Source organism: Mastigoproctus giganteus, chromosome 9, assembly GCF_048544385.1.
Source record: "Mastigoproctus giganteus isolate SK-2022 chromosome 9, ASM4854438v1, whole genome shotgun sequence".
Classification (NCBI taxonomy): Eukaryota; Metazoa; Arthropoda; class Arachnida; order Uropygi; family Thelyphonidae; genus Mastigoproctus; species Mastigoproctus giganteus.
The window spans coordinates 42,349,144-42,369,316 of record NC_143583.1 but is presented as its reverse complement, the minus strand read 5'-3'; the positions used below and the strand labels follow the sequence as shown (position 1 = coordinate 42,369,316).

General features: G+C 39.3%; 1 protein-coding gene across 8 annotated transcripts in view; it reads left to right on the top strand.

Annotated features, from left to right (window-relative positions):
* rdx (BTB/POZ and MATH domain-containing protein rdx) overlaps positions 1–20,173 on the top strand; it is a 236,549-nt gene that overhangs the window by 182,211 nt on the left and 34,165 nt on the right. For all 8 annotated transcript variants that reach the window (XM_090381571.1, XM_090381572.1, XM_090381570.1 and 5 more), the window contains exon 8: positions 8,504–8,626. In XM_090381571.1, coding sequence (XP_090237697.1) covers positions 8,504–8,626 — 123 coding nt within the window. The remainder of the gene's footprint in view (positions 1–8,503; positions 8,627–20,173) is intronic.

Here is a 20,173-nt window from a genome sequence, read left to right as displayed (position 1 = left end):
GGTAGGAGGATCCCTTCATTCCCCTCACCAATCTTGTTGCCCTTCTCTGTACACACTCAAGCAAATCTACATCCTTCCTTCCTAAAGTGAGGCCTCCAGACCTGTACGCAGTACTCAAGGCGTGGCCTGACCATTGCTTTATACAGAGGGATTATCACCTCCTTTTCCCTGCTAGCAAAATTCCTATAGATCATTGACAAAACTCCATGACCTGCCCTGGCAGCCTCTCTGCATTGCTCAGAAAACTTCATATCTGACTGCACAATTACCCCCAGGTCTTTTTCATTTTCTACCACCTTAAGTGTAGTACCACATAGTTGGTATGTTTCTCTGGGGTTACTTCTACCCATATGTAGTATTTTGCATTTGTCAAGGTTAAACTTCAGTTGCCACTTTTTAGCCCGTCTGCCCAAATTATCTAGATCCTGTTGCAGTAGCACACTGCCATTACTGTCATTAACAACCCTGCTTACCTTTGTATCATCTGCAAACTTCGACACTAAGCCTGATATACCTTCATCAATATCATTGGTAAATATACAAAACAACAGGGGACCCAACACCGAACCCTGTGGGACTCCGGTAATAACATTAGTCCATGAAGAGCAGCACCCATTAATTATCACCCTCTGTCTTTTCCCACTCAACCATCCTTTTATCCATTGTAGCAACTTACCTTTAATACCATTCTGCTCCAATTTGTACAATAGTCTTCCATGGGCAACAGTGTCAAAAGCTTTCCTGAAATACAAATATATGATATCAAAATTATTTTTTGCATCCAGAAAAAATGGGGGGATGGGATATGCTGTGTGAAGTAATGAAATTTTTGGACATGTTGCAAGACTATTCCCAGATCCTTGACACAACGTGGCCTTGACAATGCCCTTCGCATACACGCTACTGGGACTCTGTCCAGTCACTATCTGGCAGAGTAGATGTAGCAAGATTATACACTAGCTGATCTGGAAGCCTCCTAAAGAGTTACCAATAGATTTGGTCTGGTGTACTAACTAACGGCTGACCTGCGAACTCCGTTTTAGAGCTGTACCCTCGAAATGTAAGGAAGATTGGATCTCGACATGATGTCCATCATTACCTCAAAAGTCATCAGTCATACTGCTTGATGGAACAGATGGGCAAGGGTTGACCGGAACTTAGCTCTGGAGACTAAACGTGTTCCACCACTTCAGGCCTCCAATAAGCAAAGTGGTGGTATTGCACCGGTTAATGAGAGTCATCTGCCACTAACTGATGGCTAGCGCACTGATTCAAGATTGGAAAAGGAGTCTCCAGAAGATGCAGAACCCAGAATGAGTACAGACTTTTCAACTCTTGATACTGCAAAGCTGGATCTAATCATCGCTCAGGCAGAATTGAATGATTTGGTCAGCAATTTGGGCCTCTCCAAAACGAAAGCTCAATTACTAGGATAACGGTTTCGGCAGTGAAATCTTCTTGAAAAGGGTGTCAAAGTGTCTTTTTATAGGAAGAGGCAATCTAACACAATGATCTGTTACTCTGTGGATGGTACTTTGGTTTGTTGTAACAATGTCCATGATTAATGAAAGAGTTACATCTGGAGCACGTCCCTGGGTAGTGAAGGCTTTTCATTGATTCATTGAAGGTCAGTTTGAAAGCAGTTTGGCCTATTACTATTATTATTAGATATATGGTGCAAGGAAACGCGAGGCTTATGCTGCACTCGCCAAAAAAAAAAAAAAAATTTCTGAATTACCCTGTGAGAGAGGGAGAGAGAGAGAACAAGAGTTAGAAGTAGAAGGGAATCACCAAGAAAGAGAATGCAGTTCACATGAAGGAAACATACAAGAGCCTGTAGGTTCTTGTATGTTTATACAAGAGACATATAAAAAGACACTTCGACACCCTTTTCAAGAAGATTTCACTGCCGAAGCTGTGATCCTAGTAATTGAACTTTCGTTTTGGAGAGGCCTATGCAGTTCACATGAAGGTAGGTTCTTGTATGTTTGCATATTTTTTGAACCTACAGGTTCAAAAAGGCACCTCCGTGGCCAGGTGGGAAGGAGCAGCAGTGTGTAGCACATGCTTCTTGATTAGACCGGGGTTCGAGCCCGTCACCACCAAATATGGAGGATGCGGAAAGGTCAAGGAATGACCACCGCATATTCCCGGAGCAATATGGCCTTAGTTGCTAATGCTCCTAAAAACCAAATAACAAAAAAAAACAGGTTCAAAAAATATGCTATCAAGAATACAAATGGAATATTTGTGCCGACCTAAAAGTGGTAGCTTTGCTGACTGGGTTACAAGGTTCTGTAGGATACACTAAATACTGCTGCTTTTTATGCGAGTGGGACAGCCTAGTGAAGGATTGCCACTACAGGGTAAAAAATGGCCAGACCATTCAGAAACTACACCAGACTAGAAAAATGTAGCACATCCTCTTTTTGGTGGATAAGTCAAAAATTCTATTTACCTCTATTGCACATCAAGCTAGGTTTAATAAAAATATTTGTGAAAGTGAAGGACAAAATAGGATTTTACATTTGAGGCAAAAGTTTCCTCGAATCAGTGAGGCCAAGACAAAAGAGGGAATTTTTGTGGGTTCACAAATCAAACTGCTATTACAAGATGAAGAATTCACTAAAAATTTACATGCTACAGAAATAAGAGTCTGGAAGGCATTCAAAAATATCTGCTGGAAATTTTTAGGCAATGAGAAATCACAAAATTATAGTGAAATTGTGGATTAGCTAATTTTAGTATAAGAGAGTTGGGATGCAAAGTGTCATCAAGGCTTCATTTCCTACATTCCCATATATAGACTTTTTTCTTGAAAATTTGGGAGCAGTGTCCAATGCACACAGTGAAAGGTTTCACCAAGATATTTCCTAAATGGAAAAAAGATAAACTGAGTCCAAATATGTTGGCAGGCAATTCAGACTACCGTTTGAATTTCTTAGGAGAGACACCAATGGTTGATTTTAAAAGAAAAAAAACCCAACAAAATAAGTGTTTTTTATCAGATAAACATTTTTGTAAATAGAATAAGGCCATTATTCAATATTTAGTACTGTATGTAACATTTTCTTAAAATATATGAAATCTTTTTTACTAGAAACTTAGTTTTGACTTTAATCCCTTCTCCCTTAAAATTGGTAGGTGTTACAAAAATTCATTCATTGAATTTTAACAGGGGGGGGTGAAAAAAATGTTTTTTTATTTGAAATATAACTACAATGAAATTGGAAGTCTGAATTGTCCTACCACATACAGTAAGACCCCCGTATCCCCAGGGGATACGTTCCAAGACTTACTGTAGATGGCTGAAACTGCAGATATAAGCAAACACGTGCTGACCCCATATATAACGTGAATTTCTTGTACATACATATGTATAGTAAAGTTTAATTGATAAATTAACACACACAGTAAGACATTACCAACATTAAATATGGTAATAATAAAGTACAGCAGACTCTTGATTTCCTGTAATTGGATTAACCAGGAAGTGGATTAACCGGGACACTTCAAGACTCCAAATAAAAAAAACCAGAAATCATAAAATTCAAGTAATAACTAGAATAGGTATAAACAGATATTTTGCAAGTCAGAAATAAGCGACAAGAAGCAGTGTTATAAGTCGTCATTGGGAGATTAGTGTACCGATTATCTTGCAACCCCCGTTGTCTACACACCTACCACTCAAAAGAAAAGGAGGGGGTGACCAAATGTTTCGTTTGATTTAGTGTGTCGCATCGATTGTTGTGTTCCGTTACACCGCAAAAGGACAAATTTTGTTTCGTTATTTATGCCAGGGATGTCGGATTTTTTTTTTTTTTTAATAGTAACTATATTTTTTCTGTTTATAAATTGCAGAAGTGATGGGCAAACACAAGAGTTGTGCTTTCAAATTAAACAAAAACTTGAAATTATTCAAAAGTTTGAAAACGGTGCTTCCGTTAAATCTCTAAAGAACCATTATAATGTTGGTGAACAAACCATATGCGACATTGTAAAAAATAAAGGGAGGCATTGTATTGGACACGCGAGTAGTATGTGTTAAGTTTTTTTGTTTTTTTTCCTGTGTTTAACCACGGGTAACTGAATCAGCGGATACGGGGGCACAGCTGTATTTACGATAGGTGTTACGTACTGAAGGCACTCTGTAAATTGCTGGAATTGAATTTTATCTGCCATTGGAACTTATTTTCCCTCAATTATCCCCAGTAGAATATAGCTGGGACTTGTGAAAACTCTTGTTGGAGCTGATTTTCCTTTTGCATGTGTTACAGCTGTATTTCACAGCATTTTTTTTTTTTTTCTTTTCTGTATTATTATTTTTATTTATTTATTTATTTTTTTTTTTTTACAGTCCAACTTTCAACAGCAAAGTGTCAATTTTTACCAGTGGTAAACAAGGATAACCAGTTTCTAACATTTATTTCTCTATGTGGGGTGTTAAAAAATTTCAAGGAGCATATCCCTTTTTGTTTCAAACTTGAGCTATTTTAAGGGTTTTTTTTTTTTTTTTTTAATGAAAACAAACCCAAACACTAGATGTATTACAACCTATAGTACTTACTACTATGCATCGGTTGAAGGTTGAGAAGGTGAAAGAAGAGATATTTGTTGACAATGGACTGCTGTAGATTGTAATTTTCAGGAAATGCATATGAAGGAAGATTGTTCCAGAAAATGGAAGTTGAATGAATAAATGAGGAAGAAGAATAGTTGGTTCTGTGAGTTTGAAGTTGGATAGTAAAAGGATGTTGAATGGTTGCAGCACATGTTCAGACTGCTTTGGAAGAAAGAGAATGTTAGAGACTGTTGGAGATGAGCCATTAATTAACCTAACTGCCCTCTTTTGAATAGAATCTAGAAGCCTGAGAGAGGGTTTTGCAGACACTGTCCCAGATGTGGGAACAATATTCCATGTTAGAGTGGATTTGTGATTCGTACAGAGTGAACAGCTCTTTGGAAGAAAAGTAATGCCAAGGGTGAAGGAGAAAACCCAGTTTTTTTTAAATGCAGAGGAAGCAATATTTGTAATGTTCTTATGCCAAGAGAGATTAGAAGTCAGAGTAATCCCCAATAGAGATATATGATGTTGTCTAGAAATCAGAGTGTCATTGAAGGCAAGCATAGAAGCAGAAGAATTCTTTTTTGCTAGATATAGGACAGGACAGAGTTTTAGAAGGATTGAAATCAACTGAGTTATTTTTTTGCCACTGGAGAATTACCTGGAGATCAGTATTTAAGTAATTGGTAGTGAATATTCAAGAAGTTGAAGCTGTTTGTGCAGGTAAAACTGGAAGGTGAAATGCAATGTGCTGTCATCAGCAAAACTATGGATAGGATTTCAGGTCAATGGAAGAAGGTCATTAATATGCAAGATGGAAAGAGTGGGAGAAAGAACTGAACCTTGGAGAACACAAGCATTAGTGGAGAAGTAAGAAGACAGAGCCATCTGCCATCATCTGCAGTGAGTGGTCAGAAAGAAAACTGGATACCCAATTAAATAAAACAGTTGGAAAACCATAAGATGGAAGCTTATTTAGAAGACCTTTATGCCAAACACAATCAAAAGCCTTTGAAATTCACATCTTATATTCACATTCTGAAGTTCATATCTCATCTATGGAAAAATTCAATGGAAAATTTCACAAACTTTTCCATTGGATTTGTCCATAGATGGGTGACATAGCCCTGAATATCACCAATGGATCAACACTGATGGAATCCATACTGGTGACCATTGATCAGATGTAAGACTTCTAGAGAGTTTGAATTGGCGGTTAATTGATTTCTCCTTTACTTTAGAAAGAATAGAAGTAAGTGGAATGGGATGATAATTAGATGGTGGGGGATTTGTCACCCTTTTTTAGGAACTGGCTGGATATGAGAATTTCCAAGCTGAAGGGAAAATACCTTTGTAATAAGAAAGAAAAAAAAGGTGACACAGAACAAGAGGACCTGGAGCTTTTTTAGCATCAAGATTGTTCAAAATTCTTCTGACATCCTTTTGACGGAAGACCACAGGAGGCATTGAATGGAGCGTGTTGGGAATGGTGGGAGATGTTTTACTAAGATCATTAATACATGAGTTGGAAGAAAAATGGGATGCTAGCAGGTCAGCTTTATCCTTCGCCGAATTGACAAAAGAACCATCTGGTTTTGACAGATGTAGGAACAGAGATGGGCAAAAGTTGCAGCCAATAGCTTTAGCAAGAGACCAGAATGCTTGACTACCATTTGGACAGAAGAGATCATCACCAAGTTGTGATTTGAGGTGCCTAGAGGACCACTCATCTTAACAATGTACTTAAAAGGGTTGTTTTGTGAGAAAAGATCAAGCTCGTTGGCTGCGTGGTTAGGATTGAATTAGGCATCCATTCTTGCTGGAAGGAACTGGTTTTCCTCCAGCATGTGTTATAGCCATGTTTCTTGTCAAATTTTTGCAGCCCGCTGCACAGCAAATTTGTCAAATTTTTACCAGTGGTATTACAGGATATATGGCTTTTAGTGTTATTCTTATTATGTGGGGTACCCCCCCCCCCCAAGGCTGTTGTTAAAAATTTCCAGGCAGTAAGTGATTCTAATTTCATTCAGAACTGTTTTTACCGAGAAAGTTAGGCATGTTTGATTCCTGCCATTGGAACTTGTTCTCTTTTTATACATGTCGCAGCAGTATTTCCTGGCAAAGCAGCCCACTACAATTAGCAATGGACAGTGGTTTCAATTAGCAGTATAAAATTTTGACCTGTGATGTAAGAGGAAGCCTAGCTTTTAACTTATGTTCCTCTATCTCCTTGGGCCATTGGATAAAATTTTTTAAAGTGGTACATGAGCCTGACTCTCCAGCTAGAGGGCATTTTTCATCTGGAAAGTCAGTTGCACTTATGGCTGATATGACTGCCATGTTATGGCAGTGAATTTTGACATTGTCCCAAGAGGCTGCTTATTTTTGGCTGGGTAATTTAAACCGAGCAAGGGAAAACGAAAAGCAAACCAACAAACAAAAATAATATAATTTATCGGATAACCATGTATTTTTTTATTCCTTATTCAATGTTATTTTGAAAATAAATGATTCCAATCACTTATATTTTTTCACAATACTATATTTTCAAGCATCACTGAAAAGCAAACAAAAAGTCACAGAACTTTTATGATCACTTTTTTTTTTTTAATATTTATTGGATAATTATATGCACTCACTGTTGAAAAACATGAATTTAAAATTAGCGCATATGTTTCCAATTATTGTAGTGTGCACTCCTTGCACTTTATGGCAGTGCATTCAGTCATTATGCTCCCTCGTTTCACTTCTCACTTCGTGGAAGAGTAGCTGGCAGCTGATCATTGAAGCATTTGGGTTTTTAATTTAAAATATTTTTAATATTAAAAAAAATGGATTTTTCACAATTGTAGTCATAAAAGATTGAAAATAAAGGTGACAACAAAAAATGAACAATTTTGAAGTATTGCCAAATGGGATAACTTTTTACTCCATTAAACAAGTGTGCATGTGAAGAAAAGATCACTGATGTGTCCAAAGCCAGGTTATTAATATATTATATTTTCGTGGTGTTATTTATGACATTTAAATTAATTGTTCAAACTGTTTTCAGTAAATTTACTTCTCAGTAAATTGCATTTATTCTTAGTAAACGGACATTTGGCCTTTCTTGCATATTGATTTTTGATGAATCAATCAGATAAGATTTAATTAATGAGTTAATATATAGGAACAATCAAGAAGTACAAAATTAAGTTGTATATGGTATTTCAAAGAATTTGTAGTAGGCGGGGACTTCTGTCATATGGTACCTGGGTAATTTAAAAGATCTGAAGGTTTGGCCTTTCATGCAGTTTGTTAAAAATTCAGTTTATTCAACACTGATTAAAAAATTGATTATATTTGCTAAATTTTATTGCATGCATTTTTACCTGGGTTGTGTGGGTGGGATAAGCCCACTATTTTCTTTCTTTTTTTTTTTTTTCTATATCTGAAAAAAAGCTTTTAGTTTTAAAATTCTGCTTGAATCTTTTCCATTGAATTAAAATACTTAGTAAATTTAATTAGTTTTTAAATGAAAAATTTAAAAATGTTTTTTTTACACTTGTTATTTTCAAAGTTTGGCCTTTATTTTAAATTTATTTTATTAATTCTGTTAGAATAATAAAACTTTTAATCAATTCCATTTTCAAATTCAAGTTCATAAAAGTGCAAAAATTCAGTCTGAGGCATGTGCTGATATTACTGTCTTGCCATTTTCATTTATTAATTTTGCATAAACAACACACATCACTTCCAAAACTACTCAAATGAAATTTATATATATTTAAGAAGCTAGACAGAGAAAGAGTAGCCAATTATGAACTGATGATCGGTACACAACAAATATTTTTTTTCAGATGGTCCTTTTAAGCCCTGCACCACTGCCACCAGGTTAATGCAACAAAGGTGAATGAAATATTCTAAATTTTAACCAATTTTTATTATCTCTACTTTCAGAATCGGGTTGAAATAACAGATATGGATCATGAAGTATTACGTGAAATGTTGCGTTTTATATATACAGGGAAAGCTCCAAATTTAGAAAAAATGGCAGATGATCTTTTAGCTGCTGCTGATAAAGTGAGTATTAGTTGCATATTATTAGCCTTTTATATATATAAATATGCCATTACCCAATTATAAATAATCTTATAATGCCACATTTACCAGATTTTATGAATAATATTAATCAGTATAACGATAACATTTGAAGTTATGGATATTGTGATAAGACTTGTGCCAAGGATAATATTTTCAGTTAAATGGGAAGGAAAGTTACTTTTATTTCACATTTCCAGCTTGTTAGATCTCAGACAATTTCTTTTTCATGCCGAAATTTCAAGGATAAACCTAGAATTATAATCATTCATATGAAGAGCCATTGAAATCTGGTAAATAATTGTAAATAGTAAAAAACAAGATAGCCAAGGTTCCACTTCATAAAATAACTTTTGATTCGCTTGGGATCACATGCCCCAAAATGCAAGCTCCTACAGTATCTACCTCCTTTCCACTCCCTGTTAGAGTGCAATTATGTTAAATGACTTAAGTTCATACTAAGTCATTTAACACTGTTGCCCTGTGGGGGTGGAATGTGAATGTTTGTTATTCTTCTTTATTTCTTTTAATGCATTAAAATAATATTTTCTCATTTATTTAATGCATGTGTCTTGTTTAATTATTCCCTGTACTCTACTGTGCCCCCCCTCCCGTTTAGTCCCACTGTGAACTTTATTATGTATGGCTTTGTTAGACTGCTAGGCCTTATCTGTGTAATTATCCTTGTGATTCAAACTACAGAATTTTCATACATATATACATAACATCATGTTCTTCGTGTGTCTCATCCTTGGGTTGTAACAGATCTAGGAGTTCATTACATCTCATAATCCTTACATCAGCTTTCCTACCAATCAACTGTCCTAGTAGGTTTACAAGTGGCTTTCAGCGTGGTAATAAACAATTTCAAGTAGCCATATATACATATTTATATCCCTTTCCAAAATTATCACATACACACATATATATCTCATTTAGAAAAACCTTTCCTCAACTACAGACCTGTTCATCATTCATAATCAACAATGGTAATTAACCGTCTTCCCGTATCTAATCCTATAATTCTTTAATTAGTAGGGCACTCAATCAGTGTTTTATCCGTTTAAACAATTACTATCACTCTAAGTTATATTCTCTATAAATCCAAATGCACTATAATATCATATTCAACTACAATCCTTGTTACCTAATTAGTCATTCCCCCAAAATTAACTATTATCTCAAAGTATCTTTTCTACCCATTAATAAACCTTTACCATAAGGTCCTACTCTTAATTTCACTACAAATCTGTGTACATGGGTACAATTACATTTAGCTTTCTCCCGTAGGTTAAGTATTTCCTCTAGAGTCCTTCCTTCACTAACTTAAGATTTTTTCTTACTGAACTATCACTTACTGGTTTTCCAAGTGATTTTTCTATTCAGGGCTGCCATAACCATCAGCGTAATGGCGTAGACTAGAAGGCGGGCGATTGCTCATCCTTGGAATACATCAGTCTACCCGAGGTTCGCTCTGTTGAGTTGAATAAGGATCCTTTTCTTACGTCATTCTCTCGAATTCTCATTGGGCGCTCTCCTTCCTTCACTATGAATTTCATCAGCTTCTCACAACGTTGTTGTATTCATTGGCTACTTTGGATCATCTTTCTTCCACATGGACACATTCTTTTCCCAACTTTAGACTTACGAAATTTATCACAAGGAAAATTTCCTTCCCATTACTAAACCACCTCCCCAAAACTCAGCAACGACTCTACTAGGCAACTGTCTTCCTCCACGCACTTCCAAAAACTCTCCCGCACGACTGTCTTCCTCTCCGCACTTCCAAAGACTCTTTACAAAAATACAAAAAAAACTTTTCTTTCTCCTCACTCTGAATTTCAAAATTTCCTACTCTTTTCACTCTGGCCAATCGCTGACCTGTACATCCCTTCCCCTGTAATTCCCATTCGTCTCCTATACTCTTCCGTGGGCGTGTCTCCCATCCTTTATATGAGGACTTCCGTTTTTCCAGCAATTTCTGGAACTTTCTAGAAAGGTAAGCGGAAGTTCCGGTCAGCCAAGAAGTTTCCAGATCTTCTTTGTGACCTCACACCCACACCCATCGACGCCCTGTATTTGCCTGGCTACACCTGTCGTTAATTGCCCCTGTGAAATTTTAAAGTGTGTACTTAAATTTCTAGTATCTCCATTACTGAGCTCCATCTCTATCTTAATTGTTTTTGTTTCGGCTCATTGTTCTTTAGGGGCGAAATGTTTACCCTGATCTGTGCTCATTAGTTACGGTCTGCTTCATTAGTGTTTCCTATTGAATCGCGTGTTCGAAACGCTTCCCCCCTCGTTGCTATGTTAATCTTCCTCTTGCTTAAAGGTAATAGGCAAAACGAGCACAATTAAACCTGGGACTTATCTGAACTATTGTATACAAATTCTGTTATTAGTTTTGACCATATATATTTTTAAATGGTTGTCTGTATTAATATTCCTTAATAATTTTTCAATATCAATAACTCTCATTATCAAGTAACAGTTGTAAGGACAGGTCCTTACAGCCCCTTCCCCCAAAAAGTCCTAATAATATTATAAAAAGTTGAAAGCACATTCTGTTTGAGTGGATCATGACTGAAGCCTGAGTGACTGCCAGATATGATTAATGATGATATTCATTTAAAAATAATTAATGTAAAAAATTTTCTGACGTATGGTTATGCCAGAGTATAAGCAAAACAAGAACATAATTCTTGAACACATGGTAGTAGTTAAAAGATTGTGAATAGGGTTTAACATTTTTTGGGCATGCATACAACAGGTTTTAACTCATTGTGTGCCATTCTAGTGGAAAGCTGCTTTGTCATTTGTCAAACTCTTCTCTGACTCAGCCTCCTAAGCTTTTGCCCATATGCTGATTTATCACAATGTTGCAACTCCAACAAATCCTTTTCTAAGTCATTTAGTATTAGTAATGGCCGCATGGCGCAGCATAAGCCTATGGCTTATGCTGCACCAGCCAAAAAAAACCCGAATATAACAATGATAAAAAAAGAAAAAAAAAATCTTAAATTTCGTCCTCATTCATTTTACTGATGCCTCTCAGAGCCTTAAACACCTCAATCAAATCTCCTCTAAGGTGTCTAGTTTCCAAACTCTGCAACCCATATATTCGAAGTCTTCATAAGGATGCCCTTTTGCAGATCTCACCAGGCAAGTTATCCATCTTTGCACCGTTTCAAGAAGCTCTGTCTTTCTTTAGGTGCGGTCTCCATACTTGAACACAGTATTCCAAGTGTGGTCTAACAAAAGCCTTATGTAATGGGATTATCATGTCCCTATCTCTACTTGCAAAAGTTCGATAGATCATCGATAGGACACCATGGATCTTCCCTGCAACCTGTTTACAATGCTCAGAGAATTTCATGTCTGACCGTATCGTAACACCCAAGTCCCTTTCCTCCAGTATTGGGTATAGTTGAATACCACCAAGTGAGTAAGTTATTTTGGGATTACTGTTTTCCAGGTGTAATACCTTACACTTTGTTGGATTAAAGCATAGCTGCCATTTTTCTGACCATTCCTGAAGTCTATCTAGGTCTCTCTGAAGAAGCTCAGCTTGATAGTGATCATTAACTACTCTACCAATTTTAACATCATCTGCAAATTTAGACATCACGCCCTCTATCCCTTCATCGATGTTGTTTATGAAAATTAAAAACAACAGTGGTCCTAATACTGATTCTTGGGAACCCCACTTCTTACATCAACCCAATCTGAGGAATAGCCATTTATTACAACCTTCTGCCTCCTGCCCTGAAGCCATCCTGCTATCCATCTAAGAGGATTTTCCCAGTGATTCCAACCTGTTCCAGCTTGTAAAGCAACCGCTCATGTGGGACTGAGTCAAAAGCTTTTTTCCTGAAATATAAATAATGTCGAAATTATTCCCTAAATTTCAGCTCGTGAGAGACCCTTTCAAAATAGCAAACCAGATTTGTTAAACATGATTTTCCCTTTACAAAGCCATGCTGAGTATCCTTGAGAATTTCAATTCTATCCAAATGATCATGAATTCCACCCTTGATCATTGCCTCCATGATTTTCCCTACCACTGAAGTCAGACTGAGAGGTCGATAATTTCCCACTTCACTCTTAGAGCTACCCTTATGTATGGGAGATACACTGGCACTTTTCCAATCCAAGGGAATCTCCCCAGAATCTAGTGATGCTCGCATAATTAGCCTCAGTGGTTCCTTGCTGCCTCCCTTAAGATTATAGGGTATATTCCATCAACTCCAGGAGCCTTACTGGCCTGTAGGCTCGAAAGCTTTTTCATTAAATCATGCGAAATTTCAGTATCATTAATTACATATTTTTCAACTTCGCTCCCACTATTTCCCATTGCCACAAAAGGTTTTGCATTTGTAAATGTCGATGCAAAATAACTGTTGAGTTCATCTGCACGGCAGCTGGTGTATTTAATACTGTCCCCTTTCCCTTATGTAAAGGTCCAATCTGGTTTGTCCTGCTCTTCTTGGAATTTATATATGTGAAGAATTCCTTATCCCCCCTTCTTTGCTTTGTTTGCTAGTACTTTCTCATAAGCTGCCTTTGCCTGTCGAACCTTTTCTGTGGCTCTATTACAGATCATTTTGTAGCTGTTATAGGCTTCAGTACCTTTTATTGCTCTGTAACCTTTCCATGCCACCTTTTCTGCTCAAGTAATGTGGCAACTTCACTATTCATCCAACTTGGAACCCTCCTCGTGGAGTATTTTTTTAATGGTAAATACGCATTCAAGGCATCTATGATTAATGTTTTAAAAGCATACCACAGTTCAATTGTATTCATTCTCTGTGCGATATCTACCCTGTTAATAGAGGCCACGTAGTACCTTAAGTCATTGTAATTTCCTTTTCTGAAATTAAAACCCATTCCTTTGCCTTTTACTACTGCTACCTCTCTCATCATCATCCACCGTAGAACTCTGTGATCACTTCCTGCTACTGATTCCTCTACTGTTAGCCCTGTTATGTCATCTGATTCACGGGTGATGATGAGGTCTAGGATATTCTTTTCTCTAGTACTTTCCCTGACATGTTGATACAAATAACAGTCATCTAGTTGATTTAAAAATTTTGTTCCCCATGTCGAATTTCCTTCCCATTTACTCCAATCAATTAGAGGCAAATTGAAATCACCCATAATAAGACATTGACGCTTACTTGCCCATTCCATTTGCATGTAGAGGCTTTCATCATAATCTTCACAATCACTTGGTCTGTAGATTATTCCTACTCACATTATACCTTTGTTTCCAACTATCTCACACCATACAGATTCTATACTAGCATGTGAAACATCTGAATCAGGGAAAGCTATCGTCGCACTCAGGCTGCTTCTGATAAGAAGCATTACCCCACCACCCCTTCTATCTACCCTATCCTTCCTAAATACATTATACAACCCATACTGAAACTCATCATCCCCAATTTCCGGGTGGCACCACGTCTCCGTAAGCCCTATTATGTCCACGTTACTTGTTTTAACCAGTAGTTCGAATTTGCTTATTTTATTGACGACACTTCTAACATTACTATATAAACAATTAAGACTTACTGTTCTTGTATATTTAACAATCCTAACACAACCCTTGAAGTTTTTTAGGCCTGCTTCCCTGGAATTAGCTACCTGCTCACTTGAAATGTTTTTGCCCCCAGAACATCTGGATAATATGTCCAGTTGCAGTAACAGATAAGAACTCTTGAGGTATGTGCAAGAGTTACTTTGACCAATAGGCGCCTCCGTAGCCTGGTGGAAAGGAGCAGCAGTGCATAGCACATGCTTCTTGATTAGACCGGGGTTCGAGCCCGTCACCACCAAATACGGAGGATGCGGAAAGGTCAGGGAATGACCACTGCATATCCCCGGAGCAATATGGCATTAGTTGCTAATGCTCCTAAAAAAAAAAAAAAAAAAAACCAAATAATAAATAATAACTTTGACCAATATTATCAGATAAACGTGTGTCAGTATTACCCACATCCCCCCCCTAACTAGCAGTTTCCCTGAACTTTTAAGGTATTCTCAATAATACTGGCAAAAACGTTTGCACTGCTTTTGCTTAAGTGTATCCCGTCTACAAAACAAATTCCTTCTACCTACAAGTGTGGGCCATGTCTGTAATGCAATAAGTGTGGGTACAAGTGTGTACTGCAATAAAAATTTATTAAATTACAACACACAACACTAGTCGGTCTTGACTAATAATAACAAAAAACAATATTGAACAGCACAACCTTTAGCCTCGTGGCGGTGACAGCATCTTCACCCCCACCATGAGTTACTGTCCTGACCCCCCTCGACGTGGGCACCTGTATGTGGTGAGGGGACCTCCCAGTGACACTGCTGGACTTCCAGACTAGCATCACTGGGATCCAACGCCCACAGCCCAGGTTCCAGGCTTACATCAATGGAATCTGGCGTGTTTGCCGTGCGCTGCGACCCGTGGAAATTCAGAAAGGGGGATCCTGGTGGTTGAGGGGCCCAGCTTCAATACACCACTTTGGCCCCTGCTTCGACAAGACGGGAGGTCCTGGAAGGCCCGGCTAGGATCAATCGGCTAGTAGGCTTGCCTGCGAGGGTCAACCGTGTCAATGCCATGCCCCTACCCTCATGGTCCGAGGGACAGGATTCAGGCTGGCAGCGGTGCGGGTATGGTGTCTGGGTAACCCTGGCGTTCCACTCCCGAGCGCGTTTATTGCATGCCGGGTAGTGGGCGTCCCTTTGGGCTCCATGGTGGGTGGGGAGCCCGGGCACTGAACCACTTAAAATTTATATGAATCCTGATAAACTTACTTCTTCAGGGGCCCCAACCCGGTCCCTATCTGAAAATTTAGACAGAGAGGCAGATAGCATTATAGCTACAAAGAGACAGCGAACCGAACTACCATCAGGGTCTGTCCCAAGGTTCCTAATTATACATTCCACCAGTGAAAAACCGATTGGTAAAATGTCACCCTTTTTTATACAAAAAGGATTAGATGGGTTAGTAGGTTCACCCAAAGCAGTTAAGAGGCTCCGTTCTGGAGACCTTTTAATTGAATCTAAAAATGACAGGCAATCTGAACATCTACTCCGAGTAACATCGATCGGAGCAATCCCTATAACAGTGACACGACACAGAACACTCAATTCATCGAGAGGTGTCATTTCGGAGTGGGACCTTCTCGACGTAATCGAGGAGGAAATCTGCTCCGAATTAAAACCACAGGGAGTTATTGCCGTCAAGAGAATTACTGCACGAAGGGATGGAAAAATTGTTAAAACCAGAAGCGTTATCCTGACTTTTAACTCTCCTAAACCTCCTGACGAGATTAAAGCTGGATACATCAATTGTTCAGTGCGTCCATACGTTCCGAACCCTTTACGGTGTTTTAAATGCCAGAAGTATGGACATTCTCAAATGGCCTGCCGTGGAGTCCTTGCATGCGCTCGATGCGGTGCAAAGGACCACGAAACAACAGCATGTTCAGCCGCAAAACCCACCTGTATTAACTGTGAAGGCGAACACCCGGCCTACTCACGAGCATGCCAGAGGTGGAAAGAAGAAAAAGAAATTGAACAGCTGAAGGCAGAGCTAAACATATACCAGGAGGCAAGGAAATCGGTGAAACCCCTGAATATCAACAGACCTACCTACGCCCAGAAGGTAGCAGGGAGATGTTCCATCGGAACTCAGACGGACATGACCATTCCTCCAAAGGAGTCTTTCACTCCCATCGCGCGTTATCTCTTAAGTTCTTAAAAACCTGCACAGAAGGACCAATCAGCTGCCACTCCTATATCGGTACCTCCTAATGCTCCACAAGTAACAAAGGTAATTATGAAAGAAAAGAATAAGAAAGGGGAAGTCTCCCCTATTGCCCAAGTAAACATGGATGTCGAGCAGAAGGAGGTACCCGAAGATTCGGTCTTGGAACTCTTTGCGGAGGAAGAAATGGACACGGGACAGCGTCCATTCTTCCCCAAAAAAGATAAACCCAAGACTGATAAAAGTAAGCCCTCAGCACCTCGGAAGCCGCCTGATGGACCCACCAAGCCAAAATAATGGCTAAATTCCTACAGTGGAATTGTCGTGGATTCCGGCGAAATACTGATGACATCAAGGCCCTCCTGCAAAAGCACGAGCCAGTTTGCTTTTGCTTGCAGGAGACTTACCTAAAGGCAAATGATGATCCCACAATGCATAACACCATCATTTTTCGTAAGGATAGAATTGCAGATGGTCCTGCTCATGAAGGAGTGGCTATCCTTGTGGGAAACCAGACCCCAGTTCAGCCCTTGCTAATTACAACTAGCATAGAAGCTGTTGCAATTCGCCTTACAGTGGGATTTTTATTAATGGTCTGCTGTATTTATTTGCCACCTGGGACTGACATCTCCCAGGAAGACCTTGATGATCTTGTAACGCAGTTGCCTCCCCCTTTCTTACTTTTTGGGGATTTTAATGGACATAACACCCTGTAGGGTAGTGCTAACATCAACGGAAGGGGACGAGTCATAGAGCGTATGCTCAATGACCTCTCCCTTCTAAATACTGGAACAAACACCTTCTTCCACATGCCTACCCGTACTTTTTCTGCCATTGATCTCTCTATCTGCTCCCCTTCTCTACTCCCTTCACTCACTTGGGAAGTGGAGGAGAATCCATACGGAAGTGATCACTTCCCTGTGATAACCTCGTTACACAGTGGAAGATTGATCAGGCTGACTGGACTGCCTTCCAACATCAGCCAAATTTTGATCTTAGCACAGTCAGTCAAGAGCCTATCAATGATGCAGTTAAGTACATCACAGAAAATATTGTCCAAGCAGCTGCGAATGCTGTTCCAAAAACATCTGCCCGGTTTCCACCATTTCCCAAACCTTGGTGTAATTCACAATGCACAGCAGCAAAAAAGGCTCAAAACAAAGCGTGAGGGATATTCCGCCAATATCCTACCACGACCAACCTTATAGCCTTTAAACGTGCACGAGCCAAAGCACGATATATCCGCCGTCAGAGTCAAAAGGAATCGTGGATCCGTTTTACATAATTTATTAACCAGTCTACCCCAACTCTAATGTAGTCTGGGATAAAATTCGGAAAATGAAGGGAAAATATACATCCCACCCTTCTTCAATCCTAGATTATAATGGATGCGCTATAGCAGATCCAACTGCAATGGCGTCTCCCTAGCCAGGTGGGAAGGAGCAGTAGTGCGTAGCACACGCTTCTTGATTAGACCGGGGTTCCAGCCCGTCACCACCAAATACGGAGGATGCGAAAAGGTCAGGGAATGACCACCGCATAGCCCCGGAGCAATATGGCCTTAGTTGCTAATGCTCCTAAAAACCAAATAACAAAAAAAAAAAAAAAACCAACTGCAATAGCCAATTCTCTTGGGGAAACATTCTCTCACATCTCTGCAACATCCTCGTACTCCCCAGAGTTCCTGGTCCTGAAACATAAACTGGAAAAACAAGCACTTAATTTTAAGTCCAAGGGCCTCTATCCCTACAATGGGGCATTCACTATAGAGGAACTGAAAAGAGCCCTCACTCTTTCCAAAGCAAGTGCTGTTGGACCAGATGGCATCCATTATGAAATGATTAAACATCTTTTACCAAAATCTATGGATTGTCTGCTCCTTCTGTATAACAGAATCTTTATTGAAGGGCAGTTTCTGGACTCCTGGCGAAAGGCAATCGTTCTTGCCTTTCCTAAGCCAGGAAAGGATCCAAAAGTCACCACCAACAATCATCCTATTGCTCTGACTAGCTGTGTGTGCAAAATCCTGGAGAGAATAGTTAATTCTCGTTTAATATGGTATTTAGAATCAAATGACCTTCTCTCCAGCATCCAGTGCGGCTTCCGAAGGAACCGGTCCACTTTGGACCATCTTATTAGATTGGAAGCATCAATCCGGGATGCTTTCCTAAAACGCAAACACTTGGTGTCGGTGTTCTTTGACATGGAGAAAGCATATGACACAACTTGGAAATTTGGAATCTTAAAAGATCTGCATAGCCTTGGTCTTAGGGGGCAACTCCCAATTTTTATTAAAAACTTTCTAGCCAATCGATCTTTCCAAGTTCGCGTGGGATCCTCACTCTCTACTTCCTTCAGTCAAGAGGAGGGAGTACCACAAGGATCAGTATTAAGTGTCACGCTTTTCGCCATCAAAATAAATTCAATCACAGAACAACTTCCTCCAACTGTAAACAGTGCCCTCTATGTTGATGACTTTAGCATTTTTTGTCAGTCGTGCAACATGAGGGTTATTGAAAGACAACTGCAGAAAGCCATTGATAGTCTGAATTCCTGGGCACTTGCTAATGGCTTCAGGTTCTCGCCGGAGAAGACCGTTTGCGTACACTTTTGTCGCAAGCGTAATCTTCATCCTGAATTAAGGCTCGAACAAAATGCTATTCCAGTAGCAGCGAACACAAAATTCTTGGGACTCATATTCGATAAAAAAACTGACCTTTTTGGATCATATTCGTCAACTCCGCACAAAGTGCACACGTGGGCTTAATATTCTCCGCTCGCTCTCCTCTACATCTTGGGGAGCAGACCGATGTACCCTTCTTCGGCTTTACCGTGCACTTGTGTGATCCAAACTAGATTATGGGTCCCAGGTATATTCCTCAGCCAGAGACAGTGTCCTGCGATGGCTGGACCCCTTCCATCATCAGGCCCTACGTATTGCTACTGGAGCATATCGCACATCTCCTGTCCAGAGCTTATATGTCGAAGCAAACGAATCACCGTTATCGCTTCGACGTAAGCAGTTGTCTTTAAAGTACGCTTTAAAACTGAAATCCCTGCCAGACCATCCTACGTGGCCATTCGTTTTTGAGCCACGATGGGAAAATTTATACAATACCCGTAAGACTGCCAATTGTACTTTTGGTATTCGTCTCCAAGAGCTACTCAAAGAACTTAATATCAAGGTAGACAAGGTTGCCCAAACACCAAAGCAACCCTTTCCACCCTGGCATGCTCATGTCCTGGCATGTGACTTGTCCCTTAGAAATTGGGGAAAGTTGAACACTCCATCATCGGTAGTATATTTACTGCAAAGCTGCATGCTATAGTGTTAGCCTTGGATCACATTAGTGAATGTCAATACCAACGGTTCATTTTATATTCCAATTCTCTCAGCGTGTTACAGGCTTTAATATCTGGGAGATATAATCCTCATCCAGTTCTGTCTAGTATTCAGCAGAAGATTCACTTCCTCCTTGGACGTGAATATGATATCCTCTTCTGCTGGATTCCCAGCCACATTGGGATTAGGGGAAATGATTTGGCTGACACTGCAGCCAAATCAGCAATCCCCAATAATAATCGCTGCCTGTCAGTCCCCTATACAGACTACAGACAAACAATACAGCAGAAGATACATTCCCAATGGCAGGATTTGTGGAATGGACAGACTGGGAATAAACTATATCGTATAAAGCCTGTAATTGAACCGTGGCAGTCTAGTCTGTGCAGGAATCGTAAGGAGGAAGTTGTTCTTGCCCGGA